Here is a 21,970-nt window from a genome sequence, read left to right as displayed (position 1 = left end):
GATCGTCAGCAGAACGCAGCGACTATGACGCGCGTGGCCTCCTCCTGCGTGTTCGCGTTTGTTCTGCTCAGCCAGACGCCGCGTTCGCGCCGCGGGAAGCCTCCGTGATGACCGAGGCCTGTGCGTCCCGGCTGACAGCGTGCAGGCTGTCACCGCTGCTCCCGCAGCTCCGCCACAGTCTGTAAACTCGCCGCATGGTGGGAGGTACAGGGACGGCATCTCGGTTTTAATCCCCGGTCAGAGCTGGAGACAGACGGTGCCATGCGCATGCTGCAGGTGGAGAACAGGGAGCGGCAGTCGAACAGCGAGGACAGAAAGTGTCCGTGGCCTCAAACTGGGAAGAAGTTTCTGGATGGAGAGGGAGGAAAGCTCCAGTGTCCCCGTCGATCTTAACCCTCTTATCCGATTGCTACAAACCGGAGTGAGCTCAGGCGCTTGGAAATTCTCTCACAGTCGGGACGAAAGGCCACTGAGCTGAGGGGTGACCCGGTGGTGTCGGCAGCCCCAGGCTGGCGGCTGATGTGGAGGTGACTATGGCAGGGCGGGGGCAGAGGCCCATCTGGCAAATAGAGCTGTAGGTTGCAGAGCGACGATGAAAAGGGGGCAGGGGATTGTCTCCTGGAGGAAAATGTAGATGCCGACCCTATAGATTCAATTAGATGCTTATCCTTTGGGGAAATAAATGGCTACGGAAACGGAAGCACCCTCACCCCGGTGGCCCAGGGCCCGCTTTCTCCGACCACCTCCTGCTCGCTCCTCCTTCCTTCCACTTAGGAATCGGCGCCCTTCTTAGCAACATGCCTTCGGGCCGGAATATACAGTCAGAAACAGTGAATCAAGTGTATGAAGCGGGGAGAGCTGTCGCCAGCTCTGCCAAGTCACGTTTGAGACATTGACGAGGAATCGGTGTCTCCAGCAGCGTTTAGGAGAGAGGACGTGGGCCCTGGGAGTGGGCGCTGCCGGCCAGGGCCTCGGGGGGCCAGCAAAGCAGGAGACTCATCCAGCTCATCATCCCACCTCTCGGACCTCGAGCGCCCTGATTCAATCCAAGCTGGTTTCCTGCCTTTCGAACGAAATCTCTCATCAGTTCATTTTATTTCAGATAAAAGGTATCTGTTTTCAAAGCCACGCTCAGTGAACCCAGTGGGAAGGACAGATGGGGTGACACACCAACATCGCCTAATTGGGGAAGGTATTTGATGGAAAGGGTGTGATTGCTTTTTAAGGAAAACCTGCCCGATTGTAAAAATAGTAGCCCCAGCCCTACCCGGTTTGGTTCAGTGGATAGAGCATCGGTCTGTGGACTGAAGGGTCCCAGGTTTGACTCCGGTCAAGGGCACATGCCCGGGTTGCGGGCTGGATCCCCAGTAGGGGGCGTGCAGGAGGCAGCCGATCAATGATTCCCATCACTGATGTTTCTTTCTCTCTCCCTCTCCCTTCCTCTCTGAGATCAATAAAAATATATTTTAAAAAAATTAGTAGCCTGCCTTGGGAACCTCAAACAGCTCCCCAGTCCCCTCTCACTCCTGGTTTCCCGGCCCCAGAAGGCGAACTGGACACAAAGGGATGTACTGCAGGCTGTTATGGGCTACACTGTGTCCCCCCAAATGTATAGGTTGGAATTCTAACCCCCAGGACCTCTGAAGGTGACCGTACTGGGAGATGGGGGGTCTTTTGAGGGGTGAGTGAGGTTAACGAGGTCACTGGGGGGCCGGGATCCCATGTGACTGGCGTCCTTATGAGAAAGTCATGGGCACAGACAGGCCAGGGGGAGAGCTTGTGAGGACGGGGAGACAGCACCCACCAGCCAACAGACGACGACGACCTTAAGGAACGGACCCCGCCGACACCTTGACCTCGGGAGCCCAGGCTTCAGGACGGTGAGGAACCCGTGCCTGTTGCTCACGCCCAGCAGACTGTGGCTCCCCGTGCTGGCAGCCCTCGCACAGAGACGACTTCCGAGAGGCCGACATGATCCTTCATCACTTACTGGGTCTCAGGAGAAAACGGTGTGGTCACCAGAGCTTCCCAGACCAGCCTGTGCCGTGCATCGAGGAGCAGAGTGTGCTGTCCCCTCCTCCTTCCTCCCGACTGGTTGGTTGGGGCTTTTATCAAAGCCGATTCTGCGGAAGGCCGGCCCGCGTGGCTCAGTGGTTGAGCGTCGGCCGATGAACCAGGAGGTCACCGTTCAATTCCCGGTCAGGGCACAGGCCCCGGTTTTGGGCTCGATCCCCAGTGGCAGGGAGCGTGCCGGAGGCGGCCGATCGATGATTCTCTCACCATTGATGTTTCTACCTCTCCCTCCCTCTCCCTTCCTCTCTGAAATCAATAAAAATATTTTTAAAAAAGGGGGGGTGCTGTTCATGAAGTGTGTTTAGATGCCAACCTTGCACCGTGTGCCCATAGTTCACGATTGTCAAGATCAGCCTGTGGGCCGTGGGTCTGACCCAGTGCTCTTGGGCCTGTGATTACAGAAATGGGACGCTCCCCTCCCACAAACGCCATAATAAACAGAGCGGACACACCCGGGGGAGAAGAGGATTCCGCAGGCAGCAGGATGCGCCCAGAACGGCAATCAGTCTGCACACAGGTCCGGGCTGCGTGTGCAGAGGCCGAGTCAGGCGGGGGTACAGGCTTCGGACGAGAGCGTTGGGTGCAGCGCCCTGCGGCCCGTGGAGAGCCTGCGCCGGCGCTGGGACGGACGCTGGAACACGTGGCTGGAATAACTCCGATCTCTTTCCATTTGCAGGAGACGCTGACATCACACAACACGAAAATGATTTCGTCCTTAGTCATTTCGCAGCTGATCGATGAGAACAAGCCCCAGGAGAAGGGGGCTGCCGTGCCCGCACTGTGCGCCGACGCTCAGCCGCCCACGTGGCCCGGGAAGCGCGCTCTGGCCAGTCGCAGCGGAGTCACCATCAACAGGGCCTTCGCGTTCCTTCCCGGCCAGCTAGGACCTCAGCCACCGGCCGGGGTGCAAGGACCGGAGCCTGCGCTCACCCCCAAAGAGGAAAAGCAGCCGGGCGGCAGCCCCCAGAAGGGGTTTGCATCCATCACCATCACGGCCCGGCGTGTGGGCCCCCCAGCCAGGGCCCTGGTGTGGGGCACCGGGGGGGACCCGCTGTGCAGCCGGTGCCGGGCCCAGGACCCTCAGCTCAGGGACCCCCCTGCTCTGGCCAGCGGCGCTGACCCAGGTCGGCACCACGGACCTCTCGCCTGCACGGAACCCTCCGGAAGCAGCCCTGTGATGCGGCTGGGGTTCCCGGAGGCCCATGCACGGCTGTGTGACGGACGCCAGTACTGGGTGGCCAGCGTGGACCGCGGGGAGGACAGGTTCTCCCCAGGCCGCCCGCGGTCGGGGCAGGGCCCGCTGCTGTTCAGCTCCTGTGTGCACCTCAGGGTGTCTCGGCGGTGCCCCAACGCCACCTGCTCTCCGGACAGGTCCCCCTCCGTCCCCATGGAGCCAACTCAGCTGGCCGGCCCCCAAACGCACAGGGCCGTCCTGTCGCTCAACCTAAACTGCAGTTCTCACAGACGGACACCAGATGGGGCAGACGGCCCAGCCACCGGAGGGCCAATCAGCAGCAGCCTGAAGCCACAGCTGGCGGAGGTCTCCGGCCTCCAGGGCCCGCGCTGGGCCCCCGCCCTGCACCCCTCCTTGGGGCAGGTGCACTTGGGGGCTGGCACATGCCCTTGGAGTGGCCCCCCTCCAACGGAAAGCACAGAACTTGCAGATGCGGGGACTCGGCAGATCACGGCGAGGAAAGGGAAGGGGGACCACGGGACTCCTCATCACACCGGTGGTCACACCAGTGCTCACGCCAACCAGCTGTCCATCCACATTCCCGGCTGGAGCTACCGGGCAGGTGAGTGACGCTCGCTTACCGGGTGGGGCCCCAGCACAGACACCCTGCCCCCCCGCCCCCATAGGCCAGGTGCCGGGGTGAATGCCCGGCCAGGTGGACGGCGAGCTTCTCCCTCACTCACCTCCTCCCAGAAGCAGCTCTCAGTCCACGGGCCGCACCCTGCGGTGTCTGTGCTGGCGGGCTCCCCGGGATGAGATCCTGGGATCAGGAGAGGCTGACCCTCCAAGCTTTGTTCCAACGACACATCCAGAGCATGTGCAGAGGCAGAAACTGTGGCCCAGGTCACCTTAGGGTTGGGTGGGCTGCGTCCTCCCAGAGCAGGCGAGGACAGGGCCCCGCCCCAGAGGTTGTCTCTGGTCCCAGCGTCTGCACATCCACGGTGCCCAGAGCCTGCCCTTTCATTGTCAATCAGACGGCTGATATTTGTGGGTTGGCTCCATAATAGAGCGTGTGTGTATGTGTGTGTGCGCGCATATGTGTATGTGTGTGCCTGTGTGTGTTCATATGTGTGGATGTGTGTGAACAGGCGTGCACATGTGCTTGTGAATATGTGCGAGCATGTGTGCATGTGTGCGTGAGTGTGTGCACATGTGCATGAGTGTGTGTGTGTGTGAGTGTGTGTGGGTGTGTGTACTAATTACAGGACATTTTCTAAAGGAAGCAAAGCTGGGCCTCTCCAGGCCGGACAGCAGCCGAGTTTTCTGTCTCCTCGGCCATGTTTCGTGGAGCAGCTTGGCCAGGAAGTGCTGCTGTTCCCATGTCACGTGGCAGGCAGGGTCCCCGGGCCTGCTGGGCGCCCCCCCACCCCCCCACCCCGCCACGCCCGCTCCAGGAGGCTGGGAGGGAACGGGGCCGCAGCCAGAGGCCAAGCTCTTTCTCTGTGCAAACTTCGATTTTCTGCTTTACTCTCTGCGAGAGACTCTGGCGTCTGAACGAGCGCCTTTCCACGTGGGGACGATATTTAAAGGTAACGGCAGTAAAATAGGAAGGGCAGCATGTGCGTGATCATTTCCCGGTGCGACTCCCACCCATTAACGCTGTGTTAATTAACAAAAGTGGCTGTGAAATATGTCAAAGCTGGAATGCGCGCAGACATGAAAGGATGTAATTAATTTGACAGGTTTATGTCTAGCCAAGGCCCGGGGATCTGTGAGGCCTGGTGACACACTCCCAGAGGGATCAGACCGTCGGGACGCCTGAGCCGTGCGGGCGGAGTGCAGGGGGGAGACGGGCGTGCATTTGGGGTTCTTGAAGAACCCCTCAGGCTTGAAGGAATTTCCGCTTCATCTGCCCGAAGTGAAATGTGTGAGGGCAAGAGATTCTGTGTGACTCTGCGTCCCTTAGCTCCGAAGTTCAAAGCTGCAGATCCTGGGGCTCCCGTGGGGGGCCCACGCCTCAGCTACAGGTGGGACAAAAGTAGGGTTACAGTCGTTCCCATGAAGAATAGCACAATGATTACTAAATAATAATACAAGAATAAACCGTTTCACATACTCATAGCTGTAACCCTACTGTTGCCCCACCCTGCATACACAAATGTGTACACACACTCGCACACACACACACACATACATCCCTGTCCTTCCGGCGGGGGGTGGGCTCTCCCTCAGAATCTGCTGTGCAATGGGACGTATTTCTTCCCAGGTGACAAGAAAGCCCTTCGTGGCCACGCTGTGGACTCTGTGCCTGAGATTTATAGGCACAGCTCCCACGCTCTAACTACCCCATCCGCCCTGTCCTAGTATAATCTACACCAAGCATGTCAAACTCGCGGCCCGAGGGCCACATGCGGCCCACAACGAGTATTTTTGCAGCCCAGCCAATACAATGGTATGTAAGAAACGTTTTAATAAAAATTTTGTAACTTAATTTTTACAATATCCTATTATACATCATTATTAATAATGAACTACAGCGTTCACTAATGACTGATGACGATAATCGTGTTGCATTCATTTCCCTTACGCGCCTTAAGGCGCGCCATTTCTCTCCGCGAACACTAGCAGCGACTATTTTAGCAGCCGATGGCCATGTCATTAGTCTTGTAATGGCTTGTTGGGCGTGTGGGACAGAGGGATTCCTGCCAGGTCCCCGCGGAGGGCTGTGTCTGCCCTGTGCCGACACTAGACTCCGCCCAGCAGGGGCCTGTGGGGTTTAGTTCATGGAGCACATATACCGCCCGCGGGAAGGCGCCACCACAGCCAGCACGTGTCTGTGTCCAGCCCACCAGACCATCTGCCTTAGACTCAGCTCGTCTAGTCCCACCAGGGGCTGGAAAACACTGGGGAGCCCTTACCTTACAAACGAGATTTGTCTTAATGATCCGGAGCCAGCGAGCTTTCTTTCTTAAAATATGTGTGCATTGATTTCAGAGAGGAAGGGAGAGGGAGAAAGAAACACGAGTGATGAGAGAGAATCGTCAATCGGGTGCCTCCTGCACGCCCCGCACTGGGGATGGAGCCTGCAACCCGGACCTGTGCCCTGACCAGGAATTGAACCCTGACCTCCTGGTTCATAGGTCAATGACCAAGCACTGAGCCACACCAATCCCACAGCAAGCTTTTTTTTTTTTTTTTTTGTAAAGGACCAGATATTAATGATTAAGTATGGCTTTGGGGGGGCCAGACGGTGTCTGTAGCAACTACTTAACTTTTCTGTTGTAGAACGAAAGTAGCCACTGTTACAATGAACGAATGAGCACGGCTATGTTCCAATAAAACTTTATTTATAAAAACAGGTGGGGGCCCATGTTGGTCCCATAGGCTGTAATTTGCTGATTCTGAGGCATCCATCCTCCAGGGTGAACTCCACCCTGTTTGCAGTGCTGCATGTTGGATTCTCTGGGAATTCAACTCGGAGATGGGTATTTATGGACTTTTGTTGGGCAGTGGTCTTGGGAATGGCCCCGTGGATGGGAAGGGAAGGGAAGGCAGCAGGTCCAGGCAGAGGCAACTAAGACCATCGTACATTAACACATGATAGGCCCTGAGAACAGCAAAGGGCAGAATAAAGAAGCGCAGTACCCCGAAGTAAGCATGGCTCATTTTTAGTAAACTTGCTCCCCTTCTCTCTACGCACGTCTGTTTCTTTCTGTGAGAGAGCGGAGCTCCAGCTGCACATGTCATTTCCCCCTGGGTCTCTGCCACTTGGCACCGTGTCATAAATGTTTCCTGATATCAGCAGGACTTTGCAAAGATAATGTTTATGGACTTCCAAATGACGTGCCTCACGGACCGATCAAAGCCTGGCGATTTCTTCACTGCTGGGCCTTCGCGTTGCTACTCGTTCTTCACGTTGGAGATGATAGTAATGCGGAAACTTGGCGCAGGAGGCTTTTCTACATGCTGGTGATTTTCTTTAAAAAAAAAATAATCCTTGAAGTGGGATATTGCGATCAGAGTGCAGCCGCCTTTGTAAGGTTCTTGACGCGCCATGTACATCAGGCTCCCGGAGAAACCCCGTGAGGACCCTCTCTACGTGGGCTTGGCCAAGAGGATCTTCTGTCCTTCCTGTAGAGGAGGGAGCAGGGACCCTGTTGCGAATATTCCCGGGGAGCGAACCCCGCCGTGGAGAATCGCTGGTCTAGACTAAGAAACCAATGGCTGGTGCCAGGGGGAATGCATGCTTTGTTGCGCTGAAGCTGGCATTTCTACGGTTGCTATTGAAGGGGAACATTTTGGTTTATGTCTGCAGCTCGCCTTGACCTTGGCCATAGCTGACTCAGTGGTCCCCACCCCTCTGTTGCCTTCTCCCTCGAGGCCCGGGCAGTGTCTGCATTTGGGCCGATCATTTTCTGTGGAGCGCTGTGGGATGTGTACGGTATCCCTAGCCCTCACCAGGCCCGCCCCCCCCCCCACCATGTGAGAAACGTAAATGTCTCCAGATACGCACTGGGTCGGGGAGAGGACCAAACCACTCTTGGCTGAGAACCACGGCCGCACTGCGCTCTGACTCCGGACCACCCTGCTCAGCAATCCTCCGCTCACCGCGCTGACCGCTCAGTGCACCCTCCCAGCCTCCTCTCTCACGCACTGACACCCAGAATTCTATGGCCTCTTCATGTGATGCGTTTTCTGTGTCGTCAGGGTCATTTCCTTCTTCTAGACAGCACGGTCACCCAGTGAGGGTCCAAGTCCGATTCATGGGCATTGACCTCGGCACGCCCAGCCGGGAGCCAGGGGCCTGGAGCACCTGCTCAGGACCTGGGTGCCGGGGGGACAGGTCATCCTGATGACCCAACAAAGCCTTGCTGATGTCAAAGCCTTGCTGATGTCAGGGTCACGCACAGGCCTGCTGCCTTTTCTTTCTCAAGCCACCTCTCCCCGGGGCCACACTCGAAGCCTCTCTGCTCGGAGAGGGTGGGGCGCCATGTGACATTCCCGGTCCGGAGGTAGGTGGGGGAAAGTAAAGGGAAACTGCAGCACCCCCACGTGGTTGTAAAGCTGAGGGAAAAAGGTCTCAGACTGCTGGTTCCCTCTAAGAACTCAGTCAGAATAATCAAGTATTGGCATGGAGCAACTTTATTGTCCTTCAGATGGTCCAATGTAATGCCACCCCCGCCAGAGAATGTTACAGAAATATGTTGGAGGTGTTTTGACTTGTTTAGCTCTTGGTCAAGGTGGATGAGATGGGGTCCCCCACCCCCCATGACCTTGAATGTGCCGTCCCATCACTGTCCAGAGCCTGTGGTCTCCCGAGGTTGCTCTGGTTAGCCACCCGCTGTCACTGTGGGGGAAAGGACTTGGTCCTGCTTTCTGAGTCACCCTCTCCATGGCATGAGTGGGTCGAGTCCCCACAGTTGTTTAGGGAACAGTCATTCTAATTGGCCACTCGCTCAGGTTTGCCATGTGAGGTAAGAGAAATGGACTCGAGGCCTGTAGCGGGCTGATGGGGCAACGGCCGGATTTGTACATTGGAAGCTACAGAGCACCCTGTGAATGAGAGCAGTGAGCCTCAGGGGGACCGGGCAGAAGCACCCTGGGGGTAGGAGTGGGGCCCATCTCCGTTTCAGTTCCGACTCTGCCCGTGGCCGACCTGGTGTTATCGGTGAGGTGACTTACCCGGAGCCCCGGACACGGCGGTGCGTGGTGGGAACTCAGCCTGCTGCAATCATCGTTGGTCCTCACCTGAGCTGTCTGCAGGAAATGAATGTAGACGTGATGTGAGAAAGAGGAAGTGATAATAGCGTGGTGAATTCCGTAAGGAAAAGGTTTATGTTTCAGATGTAGATGACGCTGAAGAAAAGAAAAAAATGCAAGAAACAGGGGATGTGTTTAATTCCTCTGGCTTAATGTTTTTTGCTTGTTTGTTTGCTTTTGCTGTTTTCAAAGTTATCCTAAAGCAGAGGCTCAGATCCTTCTAAAATGTGTGAACTTTTCAGTGTTTCTGGCTCATGTTGGAGACTAAGAGGTGAATGAAGGTGGTAGGACCAGCCGTAAAGTCATCTCATACTACATTGTGCAAGGAGTTTGTAGTTAAATGCAGACGTCTTTTTCACGTTGCTACCACGGGGCCATGTATTTCCCATGTTAGGTCTTAGCCACATGGTAATGAAGGCGTGACTGTGGGTGAAGGACCACAGCTCTCATCTGTGGATCCTAGTGGTCTCACACGGTCCAGCGGCTGTTATCAGAGACCGTGGAAAGGTGTTCTTAAGCAGCGGAGAGCATCAGCTGCATCAAGGGTGTGTTTTCACAATGTCTGTGCTGAATCCTATGCTGGAATCTGAGTCTACGGCTCCCTAGTCAGAGCCCCATTCCTGAGGACGTAGGGGGTGGAAAATGATGTCCCTTCCACCTAACTTCTTTCTGGGGCTCCTATAAGAAAAGGCCCACTTAACAGGAGAAAAACAAATATGTTTATTAACATGTAGTGTTCATGTGTATGTGGGAGCTACCCAGGGAAAAAGAACTCAAAGTGGTGGCTTAGAACTCTGGCTTATATGTCGCATTTTCAACAAAGACTAATTTTGTGGAGAAAGGACAGGACAAAGGAAAGCAGGTGTAGGCCTCCAAGGTTGGCAGAGTGAGAAGATGAATATAGAAGAGGAAAGTAATGGGAGATAAAAGCTGGTAAACTTTACGTTGATTCCTCTGGTGACGTCTCCAGGCTGATAGGGTCTATAGGGTCTCCGGTGATTCTCTTCTTCCTTGTAGAAGAGAGAGAAGGGACCCCTTTGTAAATGTATATCTTGCTGTTAGACAGATAGGGGGAGGGCAGAGAGCTTTCCTTGTATCTGCTTCTTTGCAGTTGCCTTCGCCTCAAAACGGTCCAGTTTAAGAACCCATTGTGGCCCTCGAGTCAAAAAGTTTGCCCACCCCTGGATTAGACTAAGGAATCAATGGTTGGTGCCATACTGTTAACTGAACTGCAGTCTTCATTCAGATCTCACCAGTTTTCCCACTAATGTCCTCTTTCTGTTCCAGGAACCCATCCAGGATACCACGCTGCATTTAGTCATCATGTCTGTCGATGGTAATTTCTGACATTCAGATGTTATTCTTCTCTTCTTAACCCCTTTTCCTTTGTTTTCACCGACAGGCTCAGAATGGCCTTCTCTGGCTTCCATTCCCCTCTAGTTCCTTCCTTTATGTCTGTCATCCCTCTGGATAGATTTCCCCCGAGGGTGGAAGGCCGGGATCTGTTTTTCCTAAATGCTTTACCCGATGTCCACAGACTATTGATGAGATAATATTTCTCTACTGGTTGAAAATGCCAATCATCTATCAAGTTCGTGTTTCTACAAGAATTTCCCTAATATATGTCATCCTTTTGTTCTAGAAAATGTCATGCCTCTTGAATCTTATCTGACTCATAAAAGCTACTCTGTTCCTGCCTGTGAATTTGAAAGGTGGAGAATACATTAGACCCTGCTAGGTGTGAACCGTCGGCATTAGATGCAGCTCATTCTGGCAGGAGTCAGGCTGTGGGAGACTGGCTGCCGTAAGACCTTTACAGATTTTGATTATTTTATTTTAAAAATGTCCCCTCAATTGAGTCCCTATCTCTCTGAACTGGAATACTCTAGGGACCTCCTCTACACGCAATCGTACAATATTTGTCTTTTTGTGGTTGGCTTCTCTCACTTCCCGTGATGTCCTCCAGGTCCATCCATGTGGTAGCCCCGTCGGCATTGCCGTCCTTGTTAAGGCTGAGTCGTATCCTGCTGCCGGCACAGGCACTCACCTGTCAGGGACGCTGGGGTTGCTTCCACTTCTCGGCTCGTGTGAGTCACGCCGCTATGAACATGGGTGTGCAAATGTCTGCCTGAGTCTCTGCTTTGGTTATACACAGACCCGGTAGTGGAATTGCTGGGTCACATGGCAGTTCTGTGTTTGACTTTCTGAGAACCCGCCACTCCATTTTCTTTCTTTTTTAAAAAATATATTTGTATTGATTTCAGAGAGGAAGGCAGAGGGAGAGAGAGAGAAACATCAATGATGAGAGAGAATCATGGATCGGCTGCCTCCTGCAGGCCTCCCACACTGGGGATCGAGCCCACAACCCGGGCCTGTGCCCTGACCAGGCATCGAACCTGGGACCTTTCAGTCCTCAGGCCGATGCTCTATCCACTGAGCCACACCGGCTAGGGCCCGCCACTCCATTCTCCACAGCGGCCACACCACGTCACATCCCCGCCTGCAAGGCACTAGCGCACTAGCTTCCCAGCTTCCCCACACCCTTGCTCACACTTGCTGTTTTCTTATTTTTCTGATAACAGCCATAGTATCTCATGATGGTTCTGATGTGCATTCCCCTGATGATTCCCTACTGATGTGGAGTATCTTGTTGGGTGCCTGTTGGCCATTTACACGTCGTCTTTGGATAAATGTCGATTCAAATCCTTTGCCCATTTTTTATTCAGGTTATTCCATTGTTTCCATTCCTAATTTCATGAATGCTTTTTTTAAAAGTGCGTGGATGTTGAATACTGTCATATGTTTTATGTACCTATTAGGATAATACTGGGACTTTTCTCCTTTATTTGGTAAACATGGGGAATGACATGGATTTGCATATGTAAATGAACTATATACTTGTAGGTTAAACTCTAGTCATCGTGATGCATTATACTCTTGGTGGTTGTTGTTAGTCCTCGGGCGAGGATGTTATTTTTTCCATGTCATGTGGACCTTGACGGTGAGCCGCACCCGCGGGGCTAGTGCGTAGAGACCCCAGGTCATTTTGAACTTGGATTTGACATTCCCACTATTGTCCTCTGACTTTCCTGCCTTTAGAGACGAGGAGTCATTGTGACACCACCCAATAGTGGTGGGTCTGGCGGGAACAGGCATGTGCATGGAGACACCTGGAAAGCAGAAATCCCACATTTTAAACTCCGACGGAAAACAGTAGAGGTGAACCACTGTGCCCCGTGCTGCCGGGGACGCTGACAGGAAAGATAACTTCCTCTGTCCCGAGGTGCACTCGGGCTCCAGGGAGGAGAGAAATGCACCAGTCAAAGCCAGTCCCTCGGATAATCGGCCGGCGCTGAGCCTGCGGAGCGAGCGGGGATTCCCAGGGCGAGACCCGTGACGTCTCCGGGGGAAGGTGGCCTGAGCCGGATGGAGCAGGACGTCCCAGGGGGCGGGAGCCAAGGACAAATGGGACCTGTCCTCGGGCCCCTGGGAGCTTGCAGGGCTGCAAACAGGATGTGGTCGTGGAAAGAGGTCAGGGCCAAGGGCTTCCGGTCTCACTCGGGCCGTGGGCGCTCTCCCCACTGCGCGAGGGAAGGCACGGGCCCTGCCTCCAATCGGTACGAAAGCTGCGTCTATGGAGCTAACGCGAGTCTTACTCTGAAGACACCCAGTGGAACCTCGGTCCTCAAACTTAATTTGTTCCGGACGGCTGTGCAAGAGGCAATTTGAAAACCGGGCCATTTTTCCCATTAGAAATCATGTAGAGTGAATTAATTCGTTGCAGACCCCCCAGATGACCCCCGTTTTTACCTTCCTCATATACAGGACATGTCTAATGCACTGTGTAGTCCATCAGTAGACACTTCTTTTCCTAAATGTATGGAACCGCCCCCTCGTAGCCTAAAGGAGTCAGTCTCCGCGCTCACCCAGGGGGTCAGATGCAGCATTTTCACTTTTTCGCGTGTCACTGCCTCCGAAATGCTGTCACCGGCTGACTGCTCTCCTTCATCCCAATCAGCAGTTCTTCTCCCTGGTCAGCGGCCTGTGGTCATTGTTTCCTTCACACCCTTTGCAACGTTAGCGCTCTTGATGGCCTCTTTAAAATTGTGCTAATTGTCCATTTCACCAGCAATAAAAGCAAAACTATATATATGTTCACGACGCAGCTCCTGAGATGTTAACAACACGGGTTTAGCTGTAAACTGACACGTCCTGGCGCGTTCTCTCCTTTGTGGCCTGAGACCCGCTTCTTGCCATGCTGAGGGGTCGGCGTGAAAGGGTTTTCAGGTCCAGAACCCAAGTTAACCACGACACCTTCTCTCCCCGCCCCCCGCCCCGTGAACAACCTGTTCGAGAACCGAATTGTCCCCGATGGGAGGAGTCCGAGAGCCAGGGTTTGCCTGCACGCCTGTTTCCTGGGGGTTTCCTGGTAGAAATCCATCGATGATGTCAACCACACCCCAGAGGCTGGCATTTCAGACAACCTGGACTGGACTGAGACACCACCGAGCTCTGGGGCCCAGCTCCCGGCTGGGCCTCTGTCCTCAGCACCGAGCGCGCCAGCACACGGGCACTGAGCCCGCGGTCCGCAGGGAAAGGCGGAAGAGGGCTCTTAAGGGGATGTAATTGGATGTGAAGCGTCGTACGCCCTGAAACTGAACGCACACAAGCCCGAGTCCCTGCCGCCGAGTTGAATGAGTTCCTCAGCCCAAAGACATGGGAGTGTGAGTCACAGGACCAGCAAAGCCCAGGATGCCAAGTGCCCAACAGCGTAATTCACTTCGGCTCCACCTGCTAAGCATGAAGCGCTGTCGGCCTGATACCATGTGACTCCCAGGGGTCCCCCCTGTTCAAATCTGCCAGCCACATGCCTATCAGCGTGGTGAACGGTCTTGCCTTTTTAAGATGCATTTCCGACGGCTTCACTGGGATATGAACCACATGCCGTGACTGCTTCAGCCAACACCACCTCCCCGACGGCCATCCCGGAAGGCAGTGAACTTGTGAACGTTGCGTGTTGTTCCGTGTTATTCTGCAAGAGTCCCTTGTGTCACGGGGCAGGGCACTTAAAATTAAAGCGTCCCCCAAACCAAACTCATCCCTTAACTCCTTTTCCAGCAGAGAAACGTCCATGTAAGATGCGGGTGATGTTTCCTGCCAGGAAATGCAACCCCCTTCGCATCGTAGACGGAGTCTGCCCACCTCGTTTTCCCTGATGACACACGCGCCGGGGTTTGCTGTCTGGGCCGCGTGGCCTCTGAAGCGGATCTCCGGCTTCCTTCCTGAGAATTCCCTCACACGGCGAGGCTGGTGGTCGCGTCAGGGCTGGGAAACGGGTAATTTCAAATCCAGGGGAAAGCCGTCGCCGCAAGGGCCGGCTCCGTCGGAAGGAACCGGTTTCCGTCGGAGTGTAATTGATCTCTGCTTCTGTCTGCGCTCCTCCACCCACCTGGCTTTTGTCTAATTGTCTACCCATCTGGCCGTCTGCTCAGACGGAGTGCAGAGAGCACGGGAAGTCGGAACCGCTCAAGTTTCCCACTTAGTTCATAAACGCTTTCGGAGCAGAAAAGGGCTGGAACTGATGTCCACGGTGAAGTGGCCATAATGAGCTCTGTCCGCGTGAGGTTTCCCTCACGCCCGTCCCACTGAGCAGGCGCACACAGCCCCACTGTCCCCTGCCCCTGGGCCCTTGCAGCCCCGTGGCTGGCAGCACCTGCCACTGTGCCGGCCCAGGGAGGGCCAGGAAGGCTCCCGCCAGCCCCTGAGCAGAGCGAGCGGCTCAGGCAAACAGGCCAGAGGAGCGTAGATGAGGCCGGGCCAGTCGGGAACGGGCTTCGTCTCCAGGTCTCCTCGAGGCCGCGGAGGTCCAGCACCGGCTCCGCTGGACTGGCGTGGCTTTGCCATCATGAGGGCGAGGGTGGGAGGGCCTCCGGGCCAAGGCATCCCCCTCCTGCCTCACATTCCACAGGTGTGGCCGCTTTTGGAACCACCACGCTCGGGGAGACGAGGCGACCGGAAGTTCACGTGCGGGGTGGCTGTGCGGTGACAGGGTGAGCGTGGCCCGTGGTGCTGTCAGGGTTTTGACAGGTGTTAACACTTTATCGCCGCCTTTCCTGCCACGGGCCTTTGAAAGGACGTGGGTGTGTCTGAGTGTGATTTCATGCTGCCCGAGGGGTGCCGTCTGCTTTCCTGCCGTGCCTCCTGGTAACTGCACGTGTAGAACGCGAGTCATCGGGACTCTGTGAGACCCCCTCTTCCGTTATCTTCTTCACCGGCAACGTTCCGGGACCACGGCTCTTGTGTGGAACCTCAATACAGGGCCTGCCCTGACAACTCACGTCCTGGCCATCAAATGAGGGGCGGGTGTGCTTTCCAGGGACCACAGGGCGTTCCCGAAACTGCCTCGCCCACACCTGGAGCGGCAGCTGCTGCTGTCCGGCCGCTAGGCCTGGCCGGGACAGGTCGCCCGCCTGCGGGGACCCGGGAAGGAGCTGGATCTCCCGGGCAGCCACTCTCTGTCTCCTCTGGGTTTGTGTTTTTACCATCGCAAATAGAAACAATACATGTGTTTTTCTTCAGCGCGTTTTATTTTTAGACAATCTGAAAAACAAAAGGCCGTCCGTGTGGCCACTTGGCTCTCATTAGCGTTCATGGGAGAAAGGCATCTTCATGGAGGAAAAGATCCCCCCCCCCACCACCCAGTGTATAAATAACCACAGGCTGTGGCCTCAGGAGGCCTGGCTGCCCCGCACGCACGTCATCGCTGTGTCCTCACGGGGTGGGAGGGGGCTCCCCGAAGCCTCCAGATCTGGGCAGGGTGGGCTCTGCCGGCTGGTGGGGGACCCCCTGCCTTGCTGATTCTCACTGCGTTCTCCTCCCTGGTCCCAGGGCACACTCCTGTGACCCCAGAGCTGGTCCCACCGCGACGGGGCTTTTCTGAGAGGTTCTGAGTGTTTGTACGCGTGCGCCCACCTTGAGGACCGTCAGGGCAGAGCAGAGGTTCGGCAGGAACCCCACCGATGCTCCCCCACCCGCCCCCTTCCCAGTGCAGATCTTAGCATCCCCCTGACCTGGGCTCAGAGGGCTGGGCCGGGCTGCCCTTCAGGTCCCTTTTTGCATGTGAAGGTCACCTGAGGGTCGCAGATCTTCCGGGCCCTGCAGTGACCTCCGCATGCCTCCTTCTGGCCTGCTTCCCAGCGGAGAAGCCCGGACAGGGCACTAGGTAAGGGACAAGACCAGAGTCCGTGGGGCTGGAGAGCAGAGCCCCCCTCCCCTAGAGCTCCCGCGGGCCCAGGAGGACGGCTGGGCTTGCCCCACATAAGGTGGGCACAGCCTCCAACCCACAGTGCCCCTCACGGGCCTGCATCCAGTTAGTTTAACAAAATGGGCAGGAAAAGCAGCCTGGGACCTGGGCAGGGACCTGGTCAAGGAGGGAGCGGACTGTCTCCCCGAGTGTACAATCCCTCCTGCATTTGAAATGAGGGTCTACCTATATCATAGGAGGGATCATGTTTATAAGGCTGTGCCTTACCTACGGGCTGTCTTAGGGCTGTTAAACCGTAACACTCACCTTCACTCAGCGCACTCTTCCTTTTCAGTTCGCAGCGCCCATTTCCCCCTCCCAGGACAGGATGGTTATTATCCATTGTCCAGATGAGTAAGTTGAGGCCAGATTGGGTTGGGTGACCTGTGCACGGTCACATGGTTAATGGGAGGTGGAGCCAGGGGGGAGGAGACACCAGGTCTGGGGGGAGGGGGGCAGTTCCAAATCCTCTCCTTCATTTGTATTTGAAATACCTGCCACCTTTCTGAAATGATGTCATGCTGCACATGTGGCCGTCCTGGGAGAGCCCGTGCCCTGACCGCTCCCGCGGCCCGCACAGGTGCTTGGGGAACGGAGCTGACCCGGGTGCGAGTCCGAGTAGCTGATGGCCCGTCTCTGCCCAGCAGCCGATGGCTGGAACCGTGAACCGTGCCGAGCAGCATCGGGTGTGTTAACAAAGGCAGCACAGGAGTTTGCCAACACGTTTGTGCCGCGTCTGGTAGATTGACAGATGCAGAGAGAGTGAGTCACATTCAGTTTCTGGGAAGCGACTTTCAACTCCATGAAAAACGACCCCTCTGTCAAGTTTCTTCTCACCCGTCACCAGTGACCCTTTAAAAACCCATCTGAGCTTGAACTATTTTAGACTTACAGACACGGGCAAAACAGTGCCAACACCCCGCTTCCCCTCAGGCTCACATGCAAGATGTGAACAATGGCCATTCTAATAAGCATTTGTCTTCCATCAGCCAGCGCCGATGCACCCTACAGACAGTCTGTGCCTGGAATCGTGCTCTTTAAAGGGCACTGTGTTTCCAGTGTGGCCCAAAAGATCCCTTGGAAAGGGATCAAGATGAGGAACAAAGGCGGCAGGAACCGGGTAGAACCCGAGGGTGTGACACCGGGCGTCTGGCCTTCCTGAGAGAAGCGTTAGGGACATGTGTGGGGGCACTGAGAGGTCTAAACGCAGGATGAGAACGAATCAAGCACCCTTTTTCCTGCTGTTCTGAAACCATGGATAAGCTGGGTAGTCTATCCCCAAAAGGGGGCGGGGTGGGGTGGGCATAGGAAAGTACAGTGCACGCCCCCTCCCCAAGTCATCTGCGAAACTCGCTGCCCGTGGTGCCCGGGATGTGAAACAGCCTCAGCTGCATGGACCGAACATTTGTAAATGCCGGAAGGAAGGCGCTTCCTCCCCAGCCGACACGAGACAGCTCGCGGGAATGGAAGCGCCGGCCTCTCTCCGGTCCCCCGGCGGATAGAGGACACATTGTCATTTTCAGTGACTTCTTCCCATGGCTCCAAAATGATTTTCTTTTTTGTTTTTAATATATATATTTTTATTGATTTCAGAGAGGAAGGGAGAGGGAGGGAGGGAGGGACGAAGGGAGAGAGAGAGGGGGAGAGAGAGAGAGAGAGAGAGAGAGACATTGATCGGCTGACTCCTGCAGGCCCCACACTGGGGATCGAGCCTGAAACCCAGGCATGTGCCCTTAACTGGGAATCGAACGGTGACCTCCTGGTTCATAGGTCGGTGCTCAACCGCTGAGCCACCAGTCGGGCCAAAATGATGGTTTTCAATAAGACAGTGAGAAGTGTATGTCCACAGAGACATCCTCCCCGCTGCGGGCGAAGGGGAAACGCTGTTACTAGACTCAGGTGCTTACGTAGCATTTGAGACAGTTACACACATTTCCGTGTTCCTGGAGCTGAGGGCTCTCTCGGGCCAGCTCATACACCAAGCCTGTTTGCTTTCTATGACTTGCTCTCAGCGACCAGGGAGGAATAGCTCAGGAAGTCCGCTCGTAACGGAGCGATGGGGCGGAGCGTCTGTCTGCGGCGACACCACCTGTTTCCTTCATCGGGACGTGATGGTCACCTGGGAAGGGGACGCGACGGGACGGGGAGGACGTGAGCCGTGTAAGCCTCGAGGTCCGGGGCGAGGAAGGCAGAGACCAGCCAGCGCCGGGCTCTCGCTCTCTGCAGCTGCCTGCGGTCTGGCCGGCCGGCCGGGATGCCGCCTCGCTTGGCCCTGAGATTTCTCCTTCGTTGCTATTTCCATGCACCTGTGCTGCTCCTCAGAGGCCCAGGGAGTGTCTCTAGTCTAATTTTCAAAAATCGTTCTTCAAAGGGAGCGGCGTTCTTAGCAGAGGCTGTGCACGGGGCCTCGGTGTCCAGCGGGGTGGGGGTTGGCATGATAGCGGTTTGTAAGAAGTGCAGAGAAAACCAGAAAAGGGACGTGTGCCAGGCGAGCGGGCCTCCAGGGCCCCGCAGGGCTGAGGGGCAGAGCCCGCGCCTTTTCCACGTGGTCCCACGGCTTGCAATTCACTTCCTTCTCTGACCTGGGACCCTGGGAGGTATTTCTATCTCCACAAAATGGGGCTTCCAGACCTTGCTCAGGAAATGAGGGTCTGGCTGGGGGCGGAGGGAGGACCAGGGCCAACCTGAGAGGCAGGAAGTGGAGGTGTCCTGGGTCAGGCCTGTCTGCTCCCTGCCCGGCCCCACAGCGGGGACTCCCCGGCCAGAGTCCTGAGAGGCATTGAGGAGGGGGTTCTGCGATCAGAGCTCCCAACAGCGCTTTACACCCCTGACTCTGTGTCTCACGCCGTAGGCCCCATCTTTGGTCGCATTTATTAAGCTCTTCAATGGGCTCTTTCATGTGGCTCATTTCCTTCGCGCATCTCCGCGTGAAACCAGCCAGGGTCTGGCTGGAGGCCAGTGGCCGCCGAGCGGAGGCCAAAGATGCGCTTCCCCCAGCAGGTGCGACTCCAGCGTCCCCGTGGTCGCATCCAGCGAGCCCCCGGCAGGCTCACCTGCCCATTTCCCATTCATGCTGGTCAAGAAGGGGAAACTCGGTGTATCGTTCCAACAACTGCCAGGCAATAGCGGTCCCAGCCAGAATGACAGCGACGCTGCTCATGTTTTATTATGTCATTAGCTTGATTTCAACATGTATCTTAATAATGCAGATATGTTCTCCTATAAAATCTGATTATATAAAGTATATACATAGCTTGATTATTACATACAGAGGTCAATTTATAAAAATAGATGCTATCCTAATAATGAAAATAAATAAACAATATGGGACAATATTACCTCATTATAGTAGTGACTTGACTTTCCAGATGGGGCTGAGGGCGGTGGAGGAGGGATTTGAACCGGGTACCTGGCCCAGAGTCACTGTGCCCGACCTGCAGCCTTCAGAGCAGCATCGCACACCCGCCCCAGCTGAGCCTGAGAGCTGCTGTGCCCTGGGAGCGGCCTTCTCAGCCTCGGGGATGCTGGCCTTGCGCACAGTAGGGCCTCAGAGGGACAGCCTTCTCCATGCGGGAGGCAGAGCCTGCTCCCGTGGAAACGGCTGGTCCTGCTTCCCCTCCCCCCACGGGGGGAGAAGGGGCAGCTGGGAGGTGAGCTGGGAGAGGCAGGGCCACGTGGATCAGGGATGATCCCACAGGCACATCCAGGAGGAAGCAGTCAGCCCCCCCATCTTACATCATGATCATAGCAAACGCAAGATAAAGCTGTCCTCTGTCCCCAGACAACAAGCGGTGATGACTTTGGACACACTTACCTGCAGCACAGAACAGAAAGGTTCATCTCAGCGTGGGGGGGGGGAGGGGCATTTGACTGTCAGCAGCCCAGGGGACACGCCGCGGCATCGTTAGCGGGTCGTGAGGGCTGGCCGCCCACGGGCACTCCTCCCCGTGACCAGGGCGGCCGGGGGTCTGTGATGAGCCGTGATGTCCGCTTAACGAGGCCCGTTAATAACCCGCTGGCGTTTCCGTTTTAAAAATGGTCTTCTGCGTTCCGCGTCTCTCGGCGGCGAGGGGCCAGGAGAAACTCGCTGCTAACTGGACTCTCCCCTCCCCCCAGGAGACGTCACCTGCTGCGACCTGGTGCTGCAGCTGAAGGAGTGCCAGACGCGGGAGGCCGCTGCCATCCCCGGGCCCGAGCCCGCGCCGCCCGAGCCTGCGCTCGCCAAGGAGCCGGAGACCCCCGACCTGCGGGAGGGCTGCTCCGAGTGCCAGCAACCACCAGCCAGCCCCTCCTTGACCTTGCAGGTGAGGCCCTCCGCAGGAGACTGCTCTCGGGGTCACGTGACCTCACTTTGGCCGCTGAGGCTGGAGACCTGTCTCGCCTTTCGTTGAGGCTGTGTGCCTCTGGGCAGGTGCCCTAACCTCTCTGGGCCCCTGTGTCACAGTGTGAGTCACGGAGACCGTGACGTCTGTTGGGCACAATCGCCGTTTCTCCTGAAAAGGCACGTGTGTGACGCTGGCGGACGACCTGGGTCTCAGCTTCCTCAGGCTCCCAGTCCCCCACCCCCCACTCCCCACCTCCCCCCAGGAGTAAGGGGCTCAGGACGCTCCCATCCCTCCCCCTCAGGTCCCTGGAAGATGGAATTTAGGGCATCTGATTTGGGCCTGTGGGAAATGAACGAATGGACAGGGTGGCCGGTGGAAGAAAGGATGGTAGACGGTTGCCTTTGCTCTCACAACCCTGATGTCGGTTCTAGTCCGCCGTGTGCAGGGGCCACGGGGCCTGGGAGGGCCTGTGCCATCATGGGGCTGGGCCGCCTTTCCATGAGCCGGTGGGAAGCAATGGGGACCAGATTACTCACTGACACTTTTGGTCCCTGAATTGTTCTCTTGCTCAGCTCCTTGGCCAGTCAGATGGGTGTGCCCCTCCCCGTGTCCCTTCTCTTAGAAATGCCTGGCTCATTAGTTGAGCAGCAACCTATGAACCAGGAGGTCACGGCTCAATTCCTGGTTGAGGGGCTCGATCCCCAGTGTGAGGCGTGCAAGAAGTAGCCAATCCATGATTCTCTCATCATTGGTGTTTCTCTCTCTCTCCCTCTCCCCTCCTCTCTGAAATCAATCCTATATAATAAAAGGCTAATATGCAAATCAACCAAATGGCAGAATGACTGGTCGCTATGACGTGCACTGACCACTGGGGGGCAGACACTCAACGCAGGAGCTCCCAGAAGCCGTGGGGAGCGGGCCTAAGCCAGTAGTCGGACATCCCCTGAGGAGTCCCGGACTGAGAGAGGGTGCAGGCCGGGCTGAGGGAACTCCCCCACCCCCCAGTGCATGAATGTTGTGCACTGGGCCTCTAATAAAAATACATTTAAAAAATAATCTCTTTTCCCGGCTCCCTCAGGAAGCACTGGAGGCCCGGAGGCCGCAGTTCATCTCTCGCTCGCAAGAGCGGCTGAAGAAGCTGGAGCTCATGGCGCAGCAGAGGCGGGCCCAGCGCCAGGAGAGCCCGGGGCCGAAAGCCGGGCCCCCTTCCCGTCCGCGCCAGCAGAAGGCAGTTCACGCGTCCCCCATCCGCTTAGTGTGAGCTCGGTGGCTGGGGGCGGGGGGACTGGGGGATCCTCGGCTGGGAACCGGCACCCAGGTGCTGGTCCCCCGCTG

At 56.2% G+C, this 21,970-nt stretch overlaps 1 protein-coding gene across 1 annotated transcript in view; it reads left to right on the top strand.

The window, feature by feature from the left end:
* The first annotated feature begins 2,557 nt into the window (after window positions 1-2,557).
* Window positions 2,558-21,970, top strand: part of CUNH10orf90 (chromosome unknown C10orf90 homolog) — a 28,744-nt gene continuing 9,331 nt past the window's right edge. The window contains 4 exon segments of the mRNA XM_023747468.1: window positions 2,558-3,869; window positions 20,427-20,614; window positions 21,714-21,818; window positions 21,820-21,890. Of these exon segments, the coding sequence (XP_023603236.1) occupies window positions 2,558-3,869; window positions 20,427-20,614; window positions 21,714-21,818; window positions 21,820-21,890 (1,676 nt within the window).

Source organism: Myotis lucifugus, unplaced genomic scaffold, assembly GCF_000147115.1.
Source record: "Myotis lucifugus unplaced genomic scaffold, Myoluc2.0 scaffold_884, whole genome shotgun sequence".
In the NCBI taxonomy this organism is placed as follows: domain Eukaryota; kingdom Metazoa; phylum Chordata; class Mammalia; order Chiroptera; family Vespertilionidae; genus Myotis; species Myotis lucifugus.
Note: the sequence above shows the minus strand (reverse complement) of the source record. Positions and strands in the feature narration are given on the sequence as shown.